The 22542-nt window shown below is 40.7% G+C and overlaps 1 protein-coding gene across 1 annotated transcript in view; it reads right to left on the reverse strand.

The window, feature by feature from the left end:
• LOC101589892 (maltase-glucoamylase, intestinal) overlaps positions 1-22542 on the reverse strand; it is a 181674-nt gene that overhangs the window by 26430 nt on the left and 132702 nt on the right. The window contains exons 49-63 of the mRNA XM_023712753.1: positions 18990-19124; positions 18452-18539; positions 16294-16432; positions 15538-15671; positions 15392-15426; positions 15184-15300; positions 14624-14772; positions 14013-14097; positions 13138-13194; positions 10894-11018; positions 6930-7018; positions 4636-4685; positions 4026-4193; positions 887-1039; positions 372-572 (exon numbers count right to left, since the gene is read on the reverse strand). Coding sequence (XP_023568521.1) covers positions 372-572; positions 887-1039; positions 4026-4193; positions 4636-4685; positions 6930-7018; positions 10894-11018; positions 13138-13194; positions 14013-14097; positions 14624-14772; positions 15184-15300; positions 15392-15426; positions 15538-15671; positions 16294-16432; positions 18452-18539; positions 18990-19124 — 1725 coding nt within the window. The remainder of the gene's footprint in view (positions 1-371; positions 573-886; positions 1040-4025; positions 4194-4635; positions 4686-6929; positions 7019-10893; positions 11019-13137; positions 13195-14012; positions 14098-14623; positions 14773-15183; positions 15301-15391; positions 15427-15537; positions 15672-16293; positions 16433-18451; positions 18540-18989; positions 19125-22542) is intronic.

The following is a 22542-nucleotide window of genomic DNA, read 5'->3' on the forward strand; positions in this document are numbered from 1 at the left end:
AATAAATAAATAAATAAATATCAAACAAACTTCACCCATTAAATGCCTGCCTCATGCCAAAGCTCTAGTGAGAACTCAAACAAAAGGACAGCAGTCCCACCGCTGTCCCACAGACATGGAAGGTGCCTAGCTTTCTTCTCCACATCTTATTTTCAAAATTAATTCATCAGAGTAGACACCACCATCTCTTTAAATGCAAAATAGGGTGATGTTACCATTCTGTCAAATATTCCCAATGTTCTTTGGATGAGGATAAAACAGTATATCACAGCATGAAACTTGAAATTATTTAATAGGTTTGAACTTTCACTAGCAAGTAGTAGTGAGACAGAAAAGGGCTGTATCAGCACTGGATATATATACATGTTTACCTTAAACTGCAGCATGTCATCCTTATGGTAGGTCACCTGCAGGCGGAGGGGGCTCACAGGGGTGGAGGGGAAGGCGCTGGTGTAAAGAGAAGACTTTAAGGAGATGTCAGCGCTGGCTCCATGTGAGGCATACTGAATGTTGCTGACAGAGTACAAGTCGTTGACAAAATAGCAGTAGGGGACCCCAGGAGAGCTGGATTCCTAAAAAGGAAATGTGATGTCCTAGTCAGCATGTGTTCCCTGAAAGACTTGAAAAAGGCAAATTACATGGAGATGAAGTCATATCATTTACTCACTTATATATCATTTGATAGTGCCAAAATTTTTACTTATTGGTTTCCAAACAAGATCCTTTCCGCATTCCTATCCTCACTGACTCTCACATCCAGATCCACCTTCTTGGGAACCCACTTCCTTATCCCTACTGTAAGGAGGAACACAGGTTCCCACACTGTGCCCGTGAGCCTGCGGGCAAGAGCAGAGCTTAGCGAGCACTAACTTGGCACCACACTCACCTCCCAGACACAGCCGCGGGCAGTGCAGAGTGCTACAGAAGAGCCACCCTCATCGGGGTAACAGTCTATTTTTTCTTCATCCTTTATGTTTGCGCTCCACTCCACTGTATATGCTTCTCCCAGGACAAGATTAATTTCTGAAATAATGGCAACCTAAAGGAATGGAGACATCACAGGGAAGTTCATGCTCAAAAAAAGCAGTCTCGCAAATCTCAAACACTTTAGGCCAACAAGTATACATAAGATGAGAGGCTCAATCCAAGTGCTGTGCAACTGCAGTTTCTGTGAAGAAAGTTTTATATATGATGGGTGACTACAGCGTGGTGACAGGGCAAATGTCACTACCCTCCAACCTTGCACATTGTAATGTGGAAAGCATTTGGTTGAATAAAACCTATTGTGATAACCACTTTTATTTCCTTCCCTAATTCCTCTTCCTCTTCAATGATATTGAAGAAAGGCTCTCTCTTCTGCTCTCCCAAATTATCTCATGTTCTTGTTTTTCCCAAACCAGTTCTCCTTATTAGTCAGCAGTGAGAGAAGAAGCTGTGTAAGGATCGTCTGACCTGGAGTTTTTTCTCTTTTTTCCTATGGGATTATAGACAGTTCCTTTCAAATGTTAATACTCTCTTTTTATCAACTTCCAAAGTAGTGAGTTCTATAAATCATAGCATTCCTTTACTTTTTTAACAGCCGAGGTTCTTCATTTCTCCAAGCCTAAGTACTCAAAATTTTAAATCCTTTCTGAATTGCAATCACCAACTCAATATTCACATTTTTTGTACATTAGTTTTACCTTGCACTTATATTTAAATAGCATTTTCCTCGCCTAACACTGCCATTTGTCTGAAGCAATAAGATTACATTTGAAAGATTATCATCCTTCTCCAGGTCTCTTCCTAAGCTAAATCATCTCCAACTTCACTGTCCTACTCATCCCCACCCTCCAGCCCCACTTCCAACAAACCTGGTATCAAGCATCACTAGGAGACATTTCAAGAATTAAATCAAGTATACCTTTCTCATTCTGGCACCCAGGTCCTCCAAAATCTGACCACAAATTTCCTTCTGGACAAAGAAATCTCCTTCCTAAACGAAACTACACTTGTTATAAAAGATTTGCAGACTGATGATGTAAGCCTATTCCAAGTCCTTAGACTGACTTACTCTGTTTCAACTTAGAATGCTTTACCAAATACCCATTCCTAGGAAAATGGGGCCCATTTCAGGACTGCACTACTCTTTGCTTCCCTCACATAAGACATTTTAAACTTTATAATCAATAGCTAAATTTTTAATCAAGGTAGCAAAGGTATGAGCATGAAAAGGTAAACTCAAGCTAACTGAGGTGCTAGGCAACATCTACATGAAGGCCCACTGCTTCAACCTTATCTTTTGCATCTGCTTTCATTTTTTGAAAAATGAACAGTTGAAACATCCAGCTACTTCTAATCTAGAGACAGAAAGAAATCAATGCTGATCACCTTGAGCCTGTGAATCAACACCAGCATCTCTCTATCTTCTATGCTTCTTAAAAGGAAAGAAAAAAATTCCTATTTGGGAAGTTCTCTCCCTTGAAGCTGATGAATTCCTGTATGATACATTTTCTTTCAAAGCCTAGCTCTAGGTTTGCCTTCTCCAAGAAACTTCAAATATTCCACTAAGCTTTTAATATCAAATAATATGTAATGGAATATATCCTAAATGTTAGTCTGGTTCCCTGCATTTATTTATTTATTTACTTATTTATTTAAAGAGAATACAAATTAGTAATAAAAATAAAAAATTATAAATGATACAGAATTTCCCTAAATAAAATAATATGAATTTGGCAGTATTTGTTGTATTGCAGTGCTGTCTTCCAATTAGTTTTTCAAATTACCAGATATATGCATGCAAAATTGGGAAAAGAAAGAGAAAAAGAAAAAAAGTTATAAAAAATTAAGAAAGAAAAAGGAAAAAGATAAAAAGAAGACTGAGCATTAGCTGTTCCTTTCCATAGACCGCAGAAATCCACAGTACAATTATCCAAACCATCCTGTTTACATTCATAGGTATTCTTTCCCATTTGTGTGCATAGACTGTATCTCCTTCAAACCCACATTAGAACAATGAGAGAGTTTATGCTAATTAATTTATTTGGCAGGGATTGAGTTTGTTTTCACATATGCTTTTTTAAAATGGTCTGCTCTTGACAACATATATTTAAAAATACGTGATGTATTCCTAGCATTATAATAGATGCATTCTCAATATGTCTTTTCAGAAAAAGTATAAAATGTCATCAACCTCCCATCATAATAAAAGCATAAATTGCCTTAATTTCCAGGAATTTCTAAAATCTCTCAAACAGAAGCTCCAATGGCAGGAATCCCTGTAGTACTTTTGACCAGGATTACTAGGAGTAAAGATTTCTTTTTTCTTTTTTTAATTTTTATAATTTTTAAAATATTACTCTGTTGAGTGAAATTCTGTATCCTTTTTAATTTTTGTTTTAATTCTAATTTGTACTCTTTAAAAAAATAAAAAGTAAGATTTCTTATAATGTTAAGGAATTAAAGGAACTGATTATAACCTGTTCAAGAGAGTCAGATCTCATTAAAACAAATTAAGTTTTTCTATCATGATCTAATCAAATAAGAATTCATTTAATAGGATCAAATACTATTTGTCTTAATATATTTAATCAGAATGTATGTTGGACTGAGTCTTAAAATATAGGCCAAAAAATAAAAATGCCCAGGCCCTGCAAAATTTTAATCCAGGGACTCCTACAGCAAGCCTTACTTCAGCGCCAGCCCTAAGTTTCCAGATGTCTTTTCCTCTATCATGTCCCCCACTTCCTCACTGGTCTATGCAGCATCTATTTCTCTAAAGATAAAGTTAGTAAAGAGGGCAGAACACTGAGGTTCAGAAAGAGCAGTGAGGATGAAGGACCACCCCTTGGCAGCTCCACAGCTCGCTCTGGGTCCGGCTATCTGTCTCTGCACTCTCACGTCCTGACCCTCACACTGACTTCCTCCCTCAGAGCTCACCATGTTCCCTGACCCTTAGGGAACCCATGCAATCTTGGTGTGAAAAAACACCAGGACACCATAGAGGATACGGAAATAACTATCTCAACAAAATGCACTTTTACCTTCAGATTAGGATCATAAGTGACTTTAGGAGAAGCCTGAGTCAGGACACCATTGCGTCTCACTACAACATTGGCAGGTTCCTGTGTCCCAAGAATCTTAATCTGCTGAAAAGCTAAGTTATTGGGATCCTTGTAGTTTGAGTGAGAAATATTCACATCCAAGCGGTTCTGCAAAAACAATTAAGCACAGGGAAGCACAAAGGTTTGCCTGAAAGGCACACATTCTCATGTACAGTCATACAAATGCTACACCAGGACCAGATACTTCCCCTGCTCTGAGTGCTACAGATTTGGCTACTAATGCATGCTCAAGGAGCATAATCTTATCTGAATCGAACTATGCATGAGAAAAACATCAGCAATATGCAGACACACAATTGGGAAAATTATATTTACAAAGACTAGCTGCTTTGACTTGTCAATATTAGTGCCTCCCTTGATTACACACATAATGTAACTCCTACATGTTAAATCACAAAAGGAAATGTGTTCAACTAAAACCATTAATCCCAATGAGATTAAATACATAATCACACACATCCTCAAGCACACATGTACTAACAGTAAGAGGAAAACCCACTGTTAAGATTCATAGAATTGCAATACTCACTTGGGTGGCAGAAAACTCACATAAAATGTAATAATTATTGGCCACGGTATCTGAAAGTAGAAAAACAGAAACTGAGACTTCTGTTCACCACAGCACAAATCTCACCTGCTGGTCCTTAAAGCTGAAGCCTCACCAATGGCAGGAGGTCCTTCCTTTTAAATGATGACTGACATTCTACTGTATGTCTACTATGAGTTCTTGACTTATTCATCATTGAGTGGAAACACGCACTGCTCTGGATCTTGGCTACTATGAATAACACTGCAGTGAACATGGGAATGTACACATCTGTCTGACACACTGGCTGCATTTTTGGCTACACTAGGAATGAGCTTTCTGGACCATGTAGTTCTGTTTTTAATATTTTAAGAAATTTCTACAATGTTTTACATAATGGCTGGTTTGATTCATATTTCCACCAGTGCTTGTCAGAGCTTGTCCCACTTCTCCATACTCTTGGCCACACTGCAATGTCTTACCCTTTCCATAGCAATCATCCTAACAGCTCTGAGGCTCTATTCATTGCCATGTTGGATCTGTATTTCACTGCTGCTTAGCAATGATTAGCTCATTTGCATATACCTGTCAGCCAGCTGGAAGCCTTCTTTAGAAAAATATCACTCACATGCTTTCCCATAAGTTACAATTTTATGTTTTTGCAACTGAGTTTTAAGTGTTCACAACATTGTTTATATTAACCACTTTATTAAGTATGTGATTTGAACATGTTTTCTCTAATTCTGTACATATTCTTTTGATTTTAATGTTTCTTTTTCTTTTTTTTTACTATGCAGAAGGTTTGAATTTTGATGTAATAACGTTTCTTTTTTATAATCTTTTATTTATTTATTTATTTATTTAGTATAGGGTCTCACTATGCAGCTTGGACTCATAGTGATTCTCCAGTCTCAGCCTCCCCAGTGCTGGGATTACAGGCACGCATGAGCATGCCTGGTTTCAGCAGCCAGCATGGCATGCCTGGGGTTCTGGAGCTGGTGCAGCCTGCAGTACTGGGGATCAAACCCAGGTCCTTGTGCTTGCTAAACAGGTGCTCAGACTGCTAAGCTATTTCCCCAGCTCACATGGAGTAACATACCTTTTCTTTTTTGCTTTTGTTGCCTCTACTGTGCAGGCCACAGACTAGAAAGCACTAAAAAGACCAATGTCCAAGGAAATCTACACGCCTGTGGAGTTTACAGTTCCCACCCTTACACTGAAGTTTTTAATCCATTTTTACAGTAAGATGTGGAAACACCCAAAGCATACATCAGCGAAGAGAAAAACAGGCCCATGCACAGAGCAGAGCATGACTCAGCCACACAAACAGGCAAAGCCCGCCAATTATGGCAGTGCAGACGAAGGGGGAGCACATGCTGCTACGGGAAATAAGGCAAGAAAAATGAACACTGTGCGATTTCACTTATGTATTTACTCTTTTAAAAAATTGACCTAATGCAAGCAGATGAAAGAACAGTGGTTGCAACAAACAGAAGACTAAAAATATTAGGGGACAAATGTAGAAATTTCAAATATATAAAGTACAATTCTGGAAATAAATGCACAGCATTAGTGTTGGCAGGTGCGTTAAATAATTAGATTGTGGCACTCATTATACAAAATATGTGTATATACTGTATATCTTAAATATCACCAAACTTTATTGATTATACATTGATATTTAAAAATAAGTAAATTCTTAAAAGTCCTACAGGTTACAACTCTATAAACAAAGCCTCCAAGACTCAAAACCTACTTTTCCTTCTCTTTTACTGAACCTCTGAAAACATTCCCTTACCAGTGCTTGCAAGACATATGCCTCATGGGAATCTATTTCTTAAAGACAATAAAAATTGTTGATATATCAGGTCCAGAACAATATGCCCAAATCAGGCCTGGAGGCACCTGCCCTGGTAATCTGTATTCTTACAGCCTACCTGAGATAACATTTTTTCCTACTTCAACATTGGTCCCTAAGGATTTTTAGGCAAATTACATCACAAGTGAAATACAGAACCAGTCTTATCATTCAGGTGCCTGCTAATAATAAGTGAAGGTCCATTATTAATCACTGGCCTATGGGAGAAATCTGAGAGATAGAAATGTGCTTTCTCTACCTTTGTAGCATATCTGTTACTAGCCCTGAATACAAAAACCAAGGCGAGCTCTTCACTTAGCTGACTAGTGCTTCTGGGAGTAGAGAGATTTCTCCTGCTCCCTACTGGGGATCAGGAACAAAGCACAATACATCACAGACTAATATTTGAGTACAGCAATATCCTTGATGCCATACTCACCGGCGGATTCACCGTCATCCCAGAAGAGCTCTCCTCTCGCTTCTCTGTTCTCATCCAGGGCAACGAGGAGACCAAGAGGACGCTTCCGGCTGCGAGAAGGAAGACACATGCAAGAGACAGAGACTTAGCGCTCCAGTGACTCTGCCCGTGTGTCCAGTAATTGCAAACGGGAAAATTCACTAGCTTCAGGGCACTCTGCTTTCTGTGGGTGGTAAGAGGAAGCTGGCACAGGCTGCCTTTTCAGTAATGTCACAAAGGACAGAAATGCCCCAAACACCCCACTAAGCATCCACGTAGAAGCCAATGATAGAAGCACTGAAAGCACTGCAATCACCACATTAAAACTGCAGCTGCAACTATTATGTATGATACAGGCAATTGAGAGATAAAGAAGTAGTAGACACTGACAGGGTAGCCTGGTCACTTCAGCGATGATCCCCACATCAGGAGTGCCAGCTGCTGTCAGGCAGAGCCACTTGTCCTGCCTGAGGCCATGTTTACTCAGAAAAAAAACCCCAGTAAGGCCTATCTATACAATGGCAATGTCCTGATTTGAGTACACATTATTAACTTGATTTAAGACAAAACAAAACATTAAAATTACTTGCTTTAAAATTTAAAATGGGGAACATAAAACAGTACTCAGAAAGATAATGAGATGGGTGTAGGAAGAGGGATAAAGAAATCTGTTTCATTGAGGACCTGCTCATTTGGAGACAGCTCTGCACTACCTCCCCTCCTCCTCCTGCTGTGCCTCTCTCTGGTTCAAGTTTCCTACTGGAGTCTCTCACAGCTCAAACTTCTCTATGCAAGTAACATCAAGTCAACAATAAAACTGTCTGCCCTCGTTTATATTTCGTATCTTGAGCTGTCATTGCTAAAAAGTCCAGAAGATAAAAAGATGACAAAAACTGCAACTCTTGATTTCTTTAACCTTCATTTTTTAAAGAAAGATTAAACACATTTACCAAACAATCAAAGCAGAATAAAAGCGATATAAGATTCTATAGGAGTCTTGGCTGACACTTCCAGAAATACAGTGGACTGTACACTCTGGAGGATGCATCCCTTGCTATATTACTTGATCCTAGATAAATTCCAACATATTTCTTTTAAAAATTGTTGGCCTTTTAAGTAAATGAAGGACATATCCAAGAGCCCACACTAACAACAGACAAGCAAAATGCTGGTCTCAGACCACAAGAAAGCACAGGAAGCAAAACCCAGAATTTCCTGGGGACAAATGCCTGAGAAGGCTAACTCTGGGCCACTACTCCTGATAATCCAAGATAGAGAACCTGAACCTCCAATGCCCATGTGGAGCCAGGCTCAGTGAGGAAGCTCATGTGACACTGAGCTGGCAGTCGTCCCACTGGTTTGCAACCAAGGAGAAGGCAAATCACTTCTGGAGGAAGGAGGCCCAGCTCTGGGTCCTTATCATCACTACATTTGAAAAGCAAAGTATCACTAAACAGACAAGCAACAAGTCACCATGAAAGGCAGTCAAAATAACCAACTGCAGATTTATATTCTCATAATGACTCCAGAGAGTAGAATTTTCAAAATAGAGCATGACATAACCATGGCTGAAATGACACAGGGGCAGAGGGACTTAACACATTAAGTACAGGGTCTGAGAAGAGCAGAAGCCCTAACAGACACTGTTGGAATGCAGCTGTGGCAATCAAGTTTCCTGAGGAGGGAAAAGTGGCACTTTAAAGATTGCACTATCTCACAAGAAAAAAAAAAAATGGAGAGCTTTGAATCATCCCTAAGCAATAGCATGGGGACACAGAGACCCTGAACCTGAAGACACCTTTGCTTCATTCTCATGGTAAAGTATACCTGCTTAGGTGGAGACTTAAGATGTTAGTGGCACCTGCCACGCACAACAAGCATGAGCAGCCACCTCCCTGGCTCTGCTCTCTCCCCTCCATTGAATGTGCTAACAGAGAAAAAAGGCTGACGCCAATGCAGAAGGAGCAGAGCAGAAGGACACTCCAACATTTCTCTTGAAGGAAGCTGCAACAACTTTGGTCCCAACTATTTTAAGAGACTTCTCTTGTACTTGAGTATAAGAATAAATCTTTTCCTATTGGATTTAAGTTATCTCCAACTAATTCTTCTAGATAAGGTCGCAAGGACTCACAGGGAAATGTACCAGATGAAACTCCTTTAATAACAGAAACATAGTTTTAAATGACCAGAACATTTGAAGTGGCAGAACTCCCTCTTCTGAAGAAAATCAGAATGTTTAATGCAGAGGAAATCTGAGCTTCACTTGCATCAAGGGTGCACAAAGCTGACTTGTGCATCGGGGTAAGGGGCTTTCTGAGAATGCTGAGGACAATATATGCAGAGACACAAACAGCAAAATCAGTGGGTTGGTTGGGAGACCAGCATGATGTAGCACGGCTGATCGATATGCAGATTAGGGCCAGCCAAACAGCTCAGCAGATTAAATTGCCTCGTTAGGCAGATGACCCCCAGCTTGCTGGGCCAGCCCCTCCCCCAGGGCACGCTGAGGCAGCAATTGAGACTGGGCGTGGTGGCACATGCCTGTAACCCCAGCTCTTGGGAGGCTGAATACAGGCAGATCACTATGAGTCCGATCAACATAGTGAGACCCTGCAGACCTTGTACTAAAATATAAATAAATAAATGCAGATTGAGGCAGTAAAGGACACACAGTTGCTAAGGTCAACTTGGATCCTAATTTGGTTGATCTTGAGCAGCCCAGGAGTAAAGAAGTCCACACAGCAGGCAGGAGAGCAATAGCGAAGATTTTCATTTTGCTAGAATAATTTTTGTTTCAGTAGGAAAAAACATTCTAAATTGAACAATTAGAGAAAGAGAAACCAACTGGATTTGGATTTAGGCATAATTGCATAAAACTCTATCATTTGAGAACTTAAGGTGATAAAGGAAGCTCAAAAGATTATTAAATTTCCAAAACCTTTCAGTGTGTGAAATACAAAGGAACTATAGTTTCAATCACAAATATTTAAATGTGCAAATCTTTTAGTACAGACTGAATGTAAACTCCTAGAATCAAAAAAGGGCAAACAAAACATCAGGAACATGGAGTAGCTTGAGGCTTGCCAAAGGAGGAGAATTTATGAACCCGGTTTTGACTCACAAAAAGAAATATATTAGTGTGAGAAAGGGAATGTGATGTGAGACGCTGGAAGGACAGACGGCAGCTCTGACTCTCTCGGAATGAGAAGAAGTGAGGGCTTTCGAAGACATGAACCTTTTGGTGCTAACATGGCAACAGCTCTGGGACAACAGAGAGGACTTGCTAACTTGGGCTGTCAGTGGGCCTTTGTTCAAAGGAAAAAGACAGAGTACTAAATTTAGATCTTTTTAAAATTTGTTTTAAAAAAAAAATAGGATGGACTTTAGATGAAGATGAAAGGCTGTCAAGACTGACTTTGGTGTAGTTCTAGATTGATAGATTCTTCAAAGGAGACAAGGGATATGCAGAAAAGAATGTGAGGACACCCCAAGCAAGCATACACATGCATGCCTCCCAGCGGCCTTCATGGGGCTTGTGTGGAATTTGACATCAGTCTTCAACAGAGACTAGAAAAAAAAAAAAAAAAAACACCATTGAAAAGGTGAGGGGCTGGAGAGATGGCTCAGTGGTCTAAAGCACCTACTTGGAACAAGCTTGGCAAAGTACAGGGACCACGGTTCGATCCCCCAGCACCACATGCCAGCCAGCTGCGCCCCCTGGTGGGCTGAGCTGGCCACACACACACACACACACACACACACTAAATAAATGTTAAAAAAAATTTAAAAAAAAAAAAAGAAGGTGAAAAAGAAAACAAATTTTAAAAAGACAAAAATAAAGTTTTTAGAATATTGAATTGGACTTGATGTTTAAGAGATTGGTGGCATTGATTATGAACTACGGAGCAAACCAACATGCAAAGCAGAGCCCCGGCCCACCATTCACCTTAGGTGAGTGTTCTGCGCAGGCTCCTGCCAGGGAAGGATGTAGCCCCCACGCACGTGAAGGTTAATGTGCTCCAGAGGGGCTGGCAGCTCCTTCCACTGTCCCCTCGCATTAATGTCTGCACCCTGTGGGCAGAAGAACAGCAGAGGATAAGGGCAGGACACTTGCCCCCTCATCAGTGCATGTGGCAGACATCTTGTCTACCTCTCTGAGCTGCCTGTTCATCAGCACCCAGCACACCCCTGCTAGGACACTTCCTGCATTCACTCTGTTGTTGTGAACATCTGCTTTAATTCTGCAAAGCCTTGGGAGAGAACCATGCCTTTTGGGACTTTCTCTAGTACAAATTCCATATGTTCTTAGAACAAAGCAGACTGCTAGAGGAGGCCAGAAAAATTAAATCTTAATTAATTTAATCTTAATTAAATTACTTGCACTTAGAAAAAACTCTCCATCATACCATCTCTAGACCATTCCTTTCACCAAGATCTACTGAATCTCCATCACCACTCACTGTCCCACTCTCACCCTAACTGCCTTGGACCTCTGACTTCTGTCTCACAGAAAAGATATGCATATGTTGACTTTATACAATCTTATATTTAACTTCATTCATCTGCTTCATGTTTGTTAACCTTCTCTTGTCTGATGTATGAGAAGTCCTCTCTATCCTAATCATAAATCACAATTCCTAAAGCACCATCCTTTCACATTTCCCCAAATATAGCAGAGTTTCTCTGTGTCAACACTTGAAATGTAGGAATAGAAACTCTTTGTCTTGAGTTTTTAAATTTTTTTATGTATTTGGTACAGGGTCTCACTACACAGCTCAGACTCATAGTGATCCTCCTGTCTCAGCCTTCCCAGCACTGGGGTTATAGGCATGTGCCACCATCCAAGGTCTTGGTGGCCTGGTTGGCACACCTGGGGTGGGGTCGTTGTGTCATGTGGTTCCAGGGATTGAACACTGGTCCCTGCCCTTGCCTAAGCAGGCACTTAGACTATCTCCTTGGCCCCTTTCTGTAATTTTTGATGTTTAGTAGCATCTTCTGTGTTCATATACCAGATGCCAGCACTCCCACCTCAACAGAACACCAAAATTAGCTCCACACATTGCCAAATGTCCCCAGGACCAAAGCTAAGCTCATTTAAAGGAAGTAGGTTTGTCTCTTCACAGACAGCTCAGCTGGAAAGCATATGGCACTCATAACCTGTTATCAGCCTATGGACAGACTCAGCCTAGCAACAAAGGAATCAGGAACAAACCTAGCCAGAACTCCACAGGACAGTGGAGAGGAGAAACCCACTAGCATACTTTTCTGCAGTACCCACCCAAGCCCACCATAGCAGCTTGCATCATGGGGACACAAGACACTGTTCCTGTCTTGCTGATGAATTTTAAGTCCTCTACCATTCACTACTCAGAAAGTCAGAAGAGGAGGACAGGCTAGAGGTAAGCACATCCCATCCTCCCTTGCCCAAGGATCACACTCTGACACATCTGTGTGCCACCAGTGACCTTTCCGAAGCTGCATCTGAGGACCCCGTTATCCAGGTGCTCTGTGGGGCTCAGACTGGATCAGAATGGCACCCTTCTGTGGGGTCCTCATGGGTAAGTGCATGTGCACTGGTTAGACTTGCAAAGGCTATTGCCCACAGAGCTGGGCACTTTCTCTACATTGCTTCAAGGAGTCCAATGTTAGATCACTATTGAGAACAATGCTTCTTTGAATGTCTATGTTATAGAAAAAAACTATTTAAAGGGCTGGGAAGATAGCTCAGTAGAATAAGGGCTTGCCTGAAAAACACAAGGACCTGAGTTCAATCCCTAGTACCACAATAAAAAAAAGTAATAAAAAAAGAGGAAATTTTCTGTGTACTTGAGAACTTAGAGGAGAAGAAAAAATAAAAACTACAGTTAATACAACAGTTTTATGAGTTTACTAGTTGGTGATTAGGCACCAGTGTGAATGGTGATGTTATAAGAAATATAGAAACTCCCACACACAGAACACTCAAGACAACCCAGGCCCTCAGTGAGAAATTTTGCTTACTTCATAACACTTCTATAAATGGGTGGTCATATTTCATTTATAGGTAAGTAAACTGAGGTTATAAGGTTTAAAGTGATTTGTGCCAGACCATAGGAGGTCAACCTAGAGCCAGTGTTTGGGCTGAGGAGTGTTGATCTGAAGCTTTTGTTTTTTACCATTTCCCAAGTGTGTAAGGAGTAAGGAAACTTACTGTGTAGTAATCATACCATCGGGCAGCAGGGAAATACGTGGTAACATTTCTGGCATTCTGTAATTAGACACAAAGAAGTTGAGGACAGTGTTGTTTCAGGTCACAGGAATTACTCTGAACATAAAGAGTTTAAAACAACTCTGGTTTCCAGAGATCCACCTCTTTGACCTCTCAGGAAATTACAAACCTGAGGAAGCACGACCTAACTTTCCCCTTTTCAAACAGAGAAAATATGCTTACAAAACCAAAGCTATTTGGGATCCACAATTTCAGAAGACAATATTAGCAGCCTTTCACCCTTAACCCAAACCCTCACTAAACACAGAAACCCCTGAGGTTGAGTCTGGAGTGGAACAACTTGTACATACGACAGGGATGTCATTAGATGACTTTATAAGCAAATGTAAGAGATACAGACAGAAGAAATGAACTGGCTGCTGTGGGTGGCTATGAATGGAGGGAGGACTCACCAGTAGCTCCAGAAGAGCACACAAGACTGTGGGTAGCTCAGGTGGAGAGTGTGGGATCAATGGTGACACTATATTATAATGAATCCATATACGCGCTTACCCACCTGTTTCTGAACTTAATATTTTACTTAATGGAGAAGTGCTATCTTCTAAAATGGGTCATGAGGCTACTCAGGGAGGTATTTGCTTGTTTGTTTTTCTTATTGTCCTGATTAGGATTGTGAAGCTGACTTTAAAGAAGGGGTGGTGATACTAGAACACTTAGGCCACAGACTTTTCCTCAGGAGATGAAGGGATAAAGGTACAGTAAGAAACCATGACTCAGGATACTTCCTGCATCAGGCTGCTTATCCTTCAGCCTTATACCAGGATCCTCCACCCACCAGCATGGCTCTCCATACTCACAAGCTCCAGGACAGGGCTGACCAGCAAGGCAGGGCCCAGCAGGAACTGACCGTCCACATCCCAGGTTACCCGGTCTGACACAAACCTGGAAGGAAAACCAGTTGGTCACCATCAGAGCCAAGGCCTGAGGAAATACCTCCTGCTCAATTTGGAGTGAAAAGCTGAGCCGCATCCACTGCCATCCTAGGCTCCTAGTGGCACCAAGGACAAGGAGTTTCACTCTCCACAGATCCATGTCCTCTAAATGAAGAAATGTATAACTCCATCATGGCTTACGCTGAATACCAGGTTGGCCTTCATCCCTTATAGCTCCCCCTAGGTATCTTCTTTGCTTAACTGAACTCATTCAGGCCCAGGCCCAAGGAACCAGTTGGTACTAAATGGAGGGCAATGTTTCATTGACAAATTACAAAGAAATTGTGCTGTGCAGTGTTCTGTTCTTTAAGAAACGTTTTAACTTGACAAATACTTTTTCTGGAAAGATCTATAAAAAGTACAAGCCATCATCTTTGCCTAATGATGTCTAGTTTGCAGAAAGTGTCTGTACTCACTACTTCTTACACAATGGAAAGACTCATACATTTGTGAGCAGGGTCCCCCTGGACACTCACTCATGGAGAAGAGGCCTCACGACAGTGACGCCCTCTGTGTGGGCCCTGTGCATCAAGGTATAGAAGTAGGGCAGCAGCATGTATCTGGTCTCCAGCACACTTTTGGAAATATTCACAAAGGCAGCATCCCAGGACACAGGGTCTTGTCTCTAAAGGAGGAAGAGAAGTGTTCAGAGCCTATCTAGTGAGTGGGAGAAAGTTCAAGAGGTCACTGCAAGTTTATTCCAAATGAATTACACACCACTAAACTAATAATGATCATGCATGAGACTCCCAGAATATTTGTAATAGACTAGAAGGAGTTACTGAAGCTGTACAAAAAAAAAAAAAAAAAACTTACATAATTTCCCCATAAGATATTCCTCTTAGGATATATTTAGGATAGTTCTTATTAAACACAAAGAATTATCTAAATAAACTTGAGGAATATGATCAATGGAAATGAAAGTTTCATAATTCTGAAGATGTTACCAGACAATACAGAGACAATTAACTTTGCTCAAAGACAGAGGCTGCATTTCAAGTAACATCCACCATGTGAGGAGGGATCACTGTCCTACCCTGGTGCCAATGGTGTTGTGGTTCCTGGAGAAGGGATAAAAGGCCCCCAGCTGCATCCAGCGAGCACACATCTCATACTCAGCGTCTTGAAAGAACCCACAGATGTCTGCCCCGGTCTGAAACAAGAGGGAATAAACCAGGCAGCTGGCGACTTCGGAAAGACTCCATCACCTTGTGAGCAGGCAGGAGGGGTCTGAGGCCACTTACATAGGATATGCCAAAGAGGCTGAACTCCATCATGCCTGCAATGAGAACCGCATCTGGGTCAGGGAGGCCCTGCTCACTCCTCCTCCTCCTCACCAAGGACCACACCTCCCTCCCTGTCATCCAGCCCTGGGAACAGGCCCCTGTACCAATGATTGACTTCTTCAGTTGGTCCCATGCAGCTGTGTTGTCCCCCAGCCAGTGTCCTGCCCAGCGTCCAGAAGAGGGGAATGTGGAACGAGTGATGACGATTCCTCTCTGGCCTGTCACCTCCTGCACTGCTCTGGTTGCAGAAGAACAGGGAGGAGAAATGATGCCAAAGTAAAGGAAGAAAGGCCACAAGGCCACCTGTAAATTCCCTGTGCCTGGGGCATGGTAACAAAGTGTTTGCTACATCTTTGCTCAGAGTATGACAACCTAGAACTTAGGCAGAGCTGTGCAGCCTAAAGGAGGTGATCATGGCAGAGCTGTTTTTCAATGCTTTACAAGGAGCTCACATCTCATACTCTAGGGGTAAAGCCACAGGGAAATCCTGAAATTGCAAGCACACAGTAAACCTACTCATTTCTTCATGATTTGGTTTTATATCCTTGAGGTGGAGAGGGAAGCTCCTTTTTATGATTTTACTCAGGATGATATGTACTATTCATTGACTACATGAATTAGAAAATGCTAATTCAACAGAAGACTCATGGACTATTCAAAAAGAAGGGGAGAGAAATAATAATAGAGATGTCTCCTTGAGATAACACAGAGGAACTTACCAGCCATATTACGTTTGAAGCTCATAATTAAACTCTATCTGGCCATTAGAATGATAAGTGAAAGGAAAAGGAGAAAACCCACACCCATCTCTGGCTGACTGTCCAGACTGTATCAACTAGAGAAGGTAGAAAGAAACTCACTCGTAGGTGGGCCGGGTCTGGGACCACCCGTACAGGCTGTGCACGTCATAGTGACGCACTCTGGAGCCGTCTGGGAGGATCTGCTCACTCTCCATGCACAGGGTCTTGCTGCTCAGGCCCCTGTCCCTGGCCTCCAGGTCTGAAAGGAAAGATTCAAAAATGTGAAAACCAGTGCTTCTGTTTAAGAGACTAAACTCTGGATCTATACACTAACTGGAATTCAGCATGGTCACCTTCCTGATTCCCAGGAATAAGACAATGGTTGGGTCTTTGCTATAATGGCTTCCTTCAGAGTTTTCACCATCAAGTTTGTTAGAGAAAGCATAAGTTTTGGTGAAAACTCAGGGTTCCAAAAACACTACATAATTGGAGATGATATAATCTATTCTAATATAAAATATTTCAAATACTTCTATGAGGAAGATAAGGTTACCAGGTTCCTATAGTATAGAAAGCCCAAATTTTTATTTTAAGAGAAAAAAACAACAAATCCAGTTCAATCCCTGGCACCACCTGCTGCACTAGCCCACCCCCAGGGTTGGGCTGATCTGGCCACCAAAAAAAAAAAAAAAAAAAAGATGTAGAATTTCAAAACAAGACAACAAGAAGTTAACAATGGTTATTATATTGCATATCGTTATCTTCAAACTAGTTGCTCAGATTACCAAATATAGGTAAGCAAAATTGATCAAACTATATGAGCACACACTGTTCCTTTCAATGAATTAATAGAAATTAGTAGTATAACTACCTTATATACCATGTATGTGTGTATCTATATATACATATATATGTGAATATATATGTATTTTTTTTTGCTTTTCCCTTCCTTCTTTTCTCCCTTCCTCCATCCCAGTTGTTCATTCCTTCTGAGCAACTTATTTTCCTTTCACAATATCCATTATACATTTTGCATCTTATTTACTCTTTCCATTTCTGAGCTTTACATAATCTGTGAAAAGTCACAAAATTTGTACTAATGATTTTTGAAAACCACAAAAATTTGTATAATTTCTAAAGATTAAGATATCAGCACAACTTCAAAGTCAATGGAGTCCATGGCCTGAAATAGAAGAGGATGCCACTAATTTATGCTAATTGGTGGCAAAAGAAATCACTGAAGTTATATTAACACTAAAAACAAATAAACCAGCATGAATTAGTCTGTCTCACAGATGAGTGACAAGGAGTGTTTCTTGAAAGTGGAAAGCACTGAGCTCCTCAGAGTGCCATTCACAGGACACAGAGAGCACCACAGCAACTATAAAATCTATGTGTAAGACTTCCTTGGAGACATTACTGTGGTTAAATGTTTTCTCGGCAAATTTACTTAAAATCTGAGACGATAGTACTTAAGAAAAACAGCCTAGCTGCATTTAGTCTTTGTCCCCTTCTCTCTGAAAGGGACTGACCTCACATCCCACAACATGCTGATGTCTTTGTTCAAGGCCTCTCTCACGCCCACTGCAGGACGAGATGGGCCATCTTCCTAACGCTGCACAGAGCAAATGTGGCTGAACACATAGCTTAGAAAGCATTCAGGTTCTACGGGCCTCGCAAAGGCAACCACTGTGGGATTGGCTTGTCCAGGTCTCTAACACCAACCCCAGCACCCAGAGAGCAGTAAGTGCTTGGCTTTTATGTGCTCAGTGTGCCAGAAGCCAAAAGGGCTCAAAGCACTACCATGTAGGTCAACAGCAAAGTCCTTCAAGCAAGGAAAACCAGTACATAAATAGCTCTCACAAAATAGCCTAGGTATCTTGAAGATATCGCATTACAATATTAAATATAATAGTCTTACTGATTAATCAAAACTAGGCATTGTGAACACCAGGAAAAACACAAAGAAAATAAAAGAATCTGTAATCCTATCATGGGGGGGGAGTGACTTGATTTCTCATGAGTGATTCCTGCACTTCTCAGAGGCACAACAGTGTTTAGCTCTGAGTTGCAGTGGTGCCTGCATCCAAGTGTTCAACATCAACCCCAATGGTCTAGTAACTTGCACACACCCTGTTGAGTAAAGTGCTTAAAATGATTTTTGTCTCTGGGTCCCAGTAAACTGCCACACCAATCAGGGCATGTCCTGAGTGGTCAGAGTAAACATCTAGATGTGGGCCCTTCCAGGGGTGATCCTACTCCTGTTCAGGGTCCTTACGCGGCATGTAGGGAGGATGATTCAGAGAACTATCCCTGCAGCCCGAAGGGACAGCTCCATTCACAAAACTCGATGGTTCATTCATATCCTACAAAATAAGCAGACATAGCTCAGTCTTTTTTAAAGATAATTATGTCCATTCAGAGACAAGGAAATAGTGAATAAATTATTTAAAATTCAGGAATCCCTATAGAAGCTTGCCCAGTAAGGCTCACCAAATCCTGGTGAGAACTGCTTGAAAATTTAGTCCCTACATAGTCACTGGCCAGAGGGTCAAAAAAAATTCTCCCATAGGGTAAGCACAGTTGCAAAGATTTCCTAATAATGGCCCAATAAGACTTAAAGCAGAAACTTTGAGCAAGGTTCAAGGTATGAGAGCATCAGGGCTTTTCCACTCCTGACTGATCAAGTGTTTGTGATACATCCAAAGCATTTCTTGACTGTTATTGTCACTTAGAGGCCAGTGATCTGCAAGCTAAGGCAGACAAAGATACACACACCTATTCATGTATACAGCAACACACACGCTCACACTTACAATCCACATGCCATCAAACTTCAAGCTCTTCTCTGGACTCTCTGTGTTGTTGTAGAGCTCTTGAATTTCCCTCTTCCACCACAGGACAGTTGAGTTACGGAAAAAGTCGGGGAAGGCCACGTACGCTCGGTATTGCTATAAGAACAGAATATAACCCATTTGTGCCAAAAGAATGGATCAGACAGCAAACAGATATTTACTTAGAACTTAACTCATGCAAAGACTTTACTACCTTTGGTAGATAGTGATAGGCTTAATCAGAGCCAGCCTAGTGTTCTTGAGTGCAGTGAAGAGGAATAAGCACAAATCATAGACCCTGGAGCTTGGAAAATGCCCACAGACTGTGTCGCTCTATATATCAATGAATGGCAACAACAAGCTGAACTCATAATCTGATGCTTCAGATGCTCAGCCTCTAGCTTCTGTCCTGATTTTTCCTAAGCTCTTCTCAAAGACAAGGCAGGAGGCAGAAAGATGAAAAGGAGAAAGAGTAGACATGAGATGCACTGTACCAGGTAAGAATGAAACAGCACTAGGAGTTAGAGGAAGGGATAGTTTCCTCTCATGATATTAAACCAATACACATCAATATTGCTACAGTTTCCAAATTACATAAAAAGTGCAGTTGTGTTTTTGTTCATTTTGCTCCTTTATCTAGAACCACATGTGACACAGTAAAGGATCAATATGTAAGCCAACAAAAATCATTATTACATTTTTAAAAATGTTCAGCTGTGTGTAATGTGAAGTGGGAGAGCTTCAGGGGAAATTTTCAACCCCCCACCCTTCATGTTGCCTCACATGATAAAGGCAAGTCTTTACTTTATCTGTAAATATGGATTTAAAGTAGCAGTCTTTTATAAAAGAAAAGTGGATTAAGAAATGAAGGGAGGAGGAAGAGAGGAAGCAAAGTGGGTTTAAAAAGAATAAAGATGTGTTATGCACAAACTCCCCATAATTAATATAATTATTATGTACCTCATACAGGTACTAATAAAAATAAAAAACTTAAAACAGGTATCACTCTGTAACTGTACTGTAAACTTTTTGAGAAAAAAGGATCTTGTCTTATATTCTTCTGATCCATTTTTTATTCCTTCAAGTGCTTAGCTAGAACTAGACATAATAATGAATAAAAATTGATAATAAATACTCTTTAATTGTGGTCTCACATATCCTCACAACAGCAAAACTCTGTAATGTCTATATACTTCATGTGCCCCATCATGGGTCAGCATGGCAATTGGCAGATCTCTATAAACAGTCTCCTCTGTGTTAATCACACTATTTTATAAGAATCAAATAACTAAATGATACTGGGGGCACAGGAAGAAAGATGATCAGAAAGGGAACATAATCCAAGGGAACTCCAATTCCTACTCACGGAAGACAAAATCAAGTAGAAACCACAAGTCCAGAGAAAACACAAAAAAAGAAAATACAAATGGATCTGTGTGCATAGATCTGTCTCACAGAGAGCTAGGTGCTACATTAGTAGAAATCATTGGAAGCATCTTGTTAAGAAATGCAACTACAAATTAGGACAGAATTTACCACTATGTAGAGCTCCATCTCAGCCAAGGTCAGAAACAATGGGATGGGTAGGGGATGGAGGAGTAGGATGAACGGCCACTATCAGTTGTCTGAGCCACAATTATGTCACTAAGAGGATACATGTGGAAATTAAGTCAACCATGGTTTATTAACCTAAGTCCCACTCTGATAATTCATATCCATGTAATAAAAAATGCCCTCCCATTCTCCAAAGTGTGAGCTCAGCCCTTCCTCCTTGCTTCTGACATCAATTACTTTGATATAGAACCAGGGATGTGCACACCTGCATGACTGGATCAAGGATTACTTATCCTAATCCACTGCATGCTACAAAAATGCAATTCCTGGTCCCCAAGCCAGGATTACTAAATTAAAACTCCAAACTTTGAGCTCAGAAATTTATTTTCTGTGGGTTTCTCGGCTTTTTGGTTGTTTTATCTAAGTGTCAGGAAGGCCAGACATGGACATCAGTAAACTTATCTACACCAGCTTCATTAAAATGGGTCTGATTAATACAAATAGTTATAAATATTCTACCTATCAATAATCTCTTAGGGTCACATTAATAAATTCTGTGATCCCTAATGGAGTGTTTCTCTCAAAAGCAAAATTTCCATTTTGAGCAACAGAATTCTTTGTGATGAATACTCTGCAATCAGAGCTATAGGCATCCCTGTTCACTACCCTCTAAATGTCACATGGTGTTTCTCAGTCACTGTGATAATCAATTATCATTCCACAGATTTCAAAATACTCTTAAAATAAGGGTCAGTATTCACTCAAATGGCTGATGGGTGGTAGATCAAATATACAATAGCCAGCCATATGATGAATCAAGCAGCCTCTCTATCAATGTAAAAATACAAGAGTAAGGAAGCTGTGTCCCTGAATGTCTCTGCTTGGCATGTTGTGCCCATGTGGCCTGCCTGAAGCAACAAAAGTTAAATGATCCTCTGGAAGAACTGATAGAAAGGACACATAGACAGATCGTCTCCCTCAAATTCTTATGAGAAGATAGATATACGACAGATTATATATATACAGAGAGAGCGAGAGAGATACTTCAAATGATCACAAAAAGAAAACAATATTGAACTCAGTCAGAAACACTTGCAAATTTTGGAAACGTGCTCCAATTTGCTTCAGTTTTTTTTTTTTTTTTTCTACTGGCTCTATTGACAAAAGGTAAAGATATGCCCAGTCCAAAAGACAGGCAGCCTGCTTCCCAGCATGGGTATCTCATTTTGGATCTAGAGCACTACTAATGCCAACTGGGATGAAAGCAGTCAGAGGCTAACACCAGGCAACAGTGCATCTCTGACTTACAGTGGTATCTTTTCTCACTACTCTGTGGGAGTTGTTCCACCTAAGCCCTTGGTCTCCAGACTATGCAGGTTCTGGCATATTGTGTTTCCATCTAAGACCCATCACTTGTCCTGAAAACTAAATTAAGATTGGAATTCTGTCACATATAGCTCCATCCACTATAGTGAGAACTCTCAAAAGGGATCTTGGCCTTGAGTTTTGAATAATACTAGAATATGATGCCACTGCTGTGCTGTATTCCTACAACTGGTATATATCTATTAATACTTTAACTGATAGAACTTCCCAGTACTAACAACTTATATCACCTTGCTGACCACATGAAAGCCAGATATTTGTCCCCTTAGCCATTGCAGGAATACTGGGAAGAAAGACCTCTTTATTGACCTAAAAGCACATCTATGGTAGTGCTATGGGCTCCACAAGCTCTTCTAGAAAGAGTAATCATTGTAGAAGAAGAGCTAAAGAGGCTAACAAAGCTGAATCAATTCACTGGGTACCTAACTTGGGAGAGAATAGGGTTGAAGCTTCCTAAGTAGCAACCATGACTTTATTGAGGTAACAAATGACTGATGGTACTAGAAAAATTTATGTTCAAAAGCATGGGCTAGGGGGCCGGGGAAATGGCTCAGTAGGATAAGCACTTGACTGGCAAATGCAAAGATCTGAGTTC

The sequence above is a fragment of the Octodon degus genome, unplaced genomic scaffold (assembly GCF_000260255.1).
Source record: "Octodon degus isolate 3935 unplaced genomic scaffold, OctDeg1.0 scaffold00027, whole genome shotgun sequence".
In the NCBI taxonomy this organism is placed as follows: Eukaryota; Metazoa; Chordata; class Mammalia; order Rodentia; family Octodontidae; genus Octodon; species Octodon degus.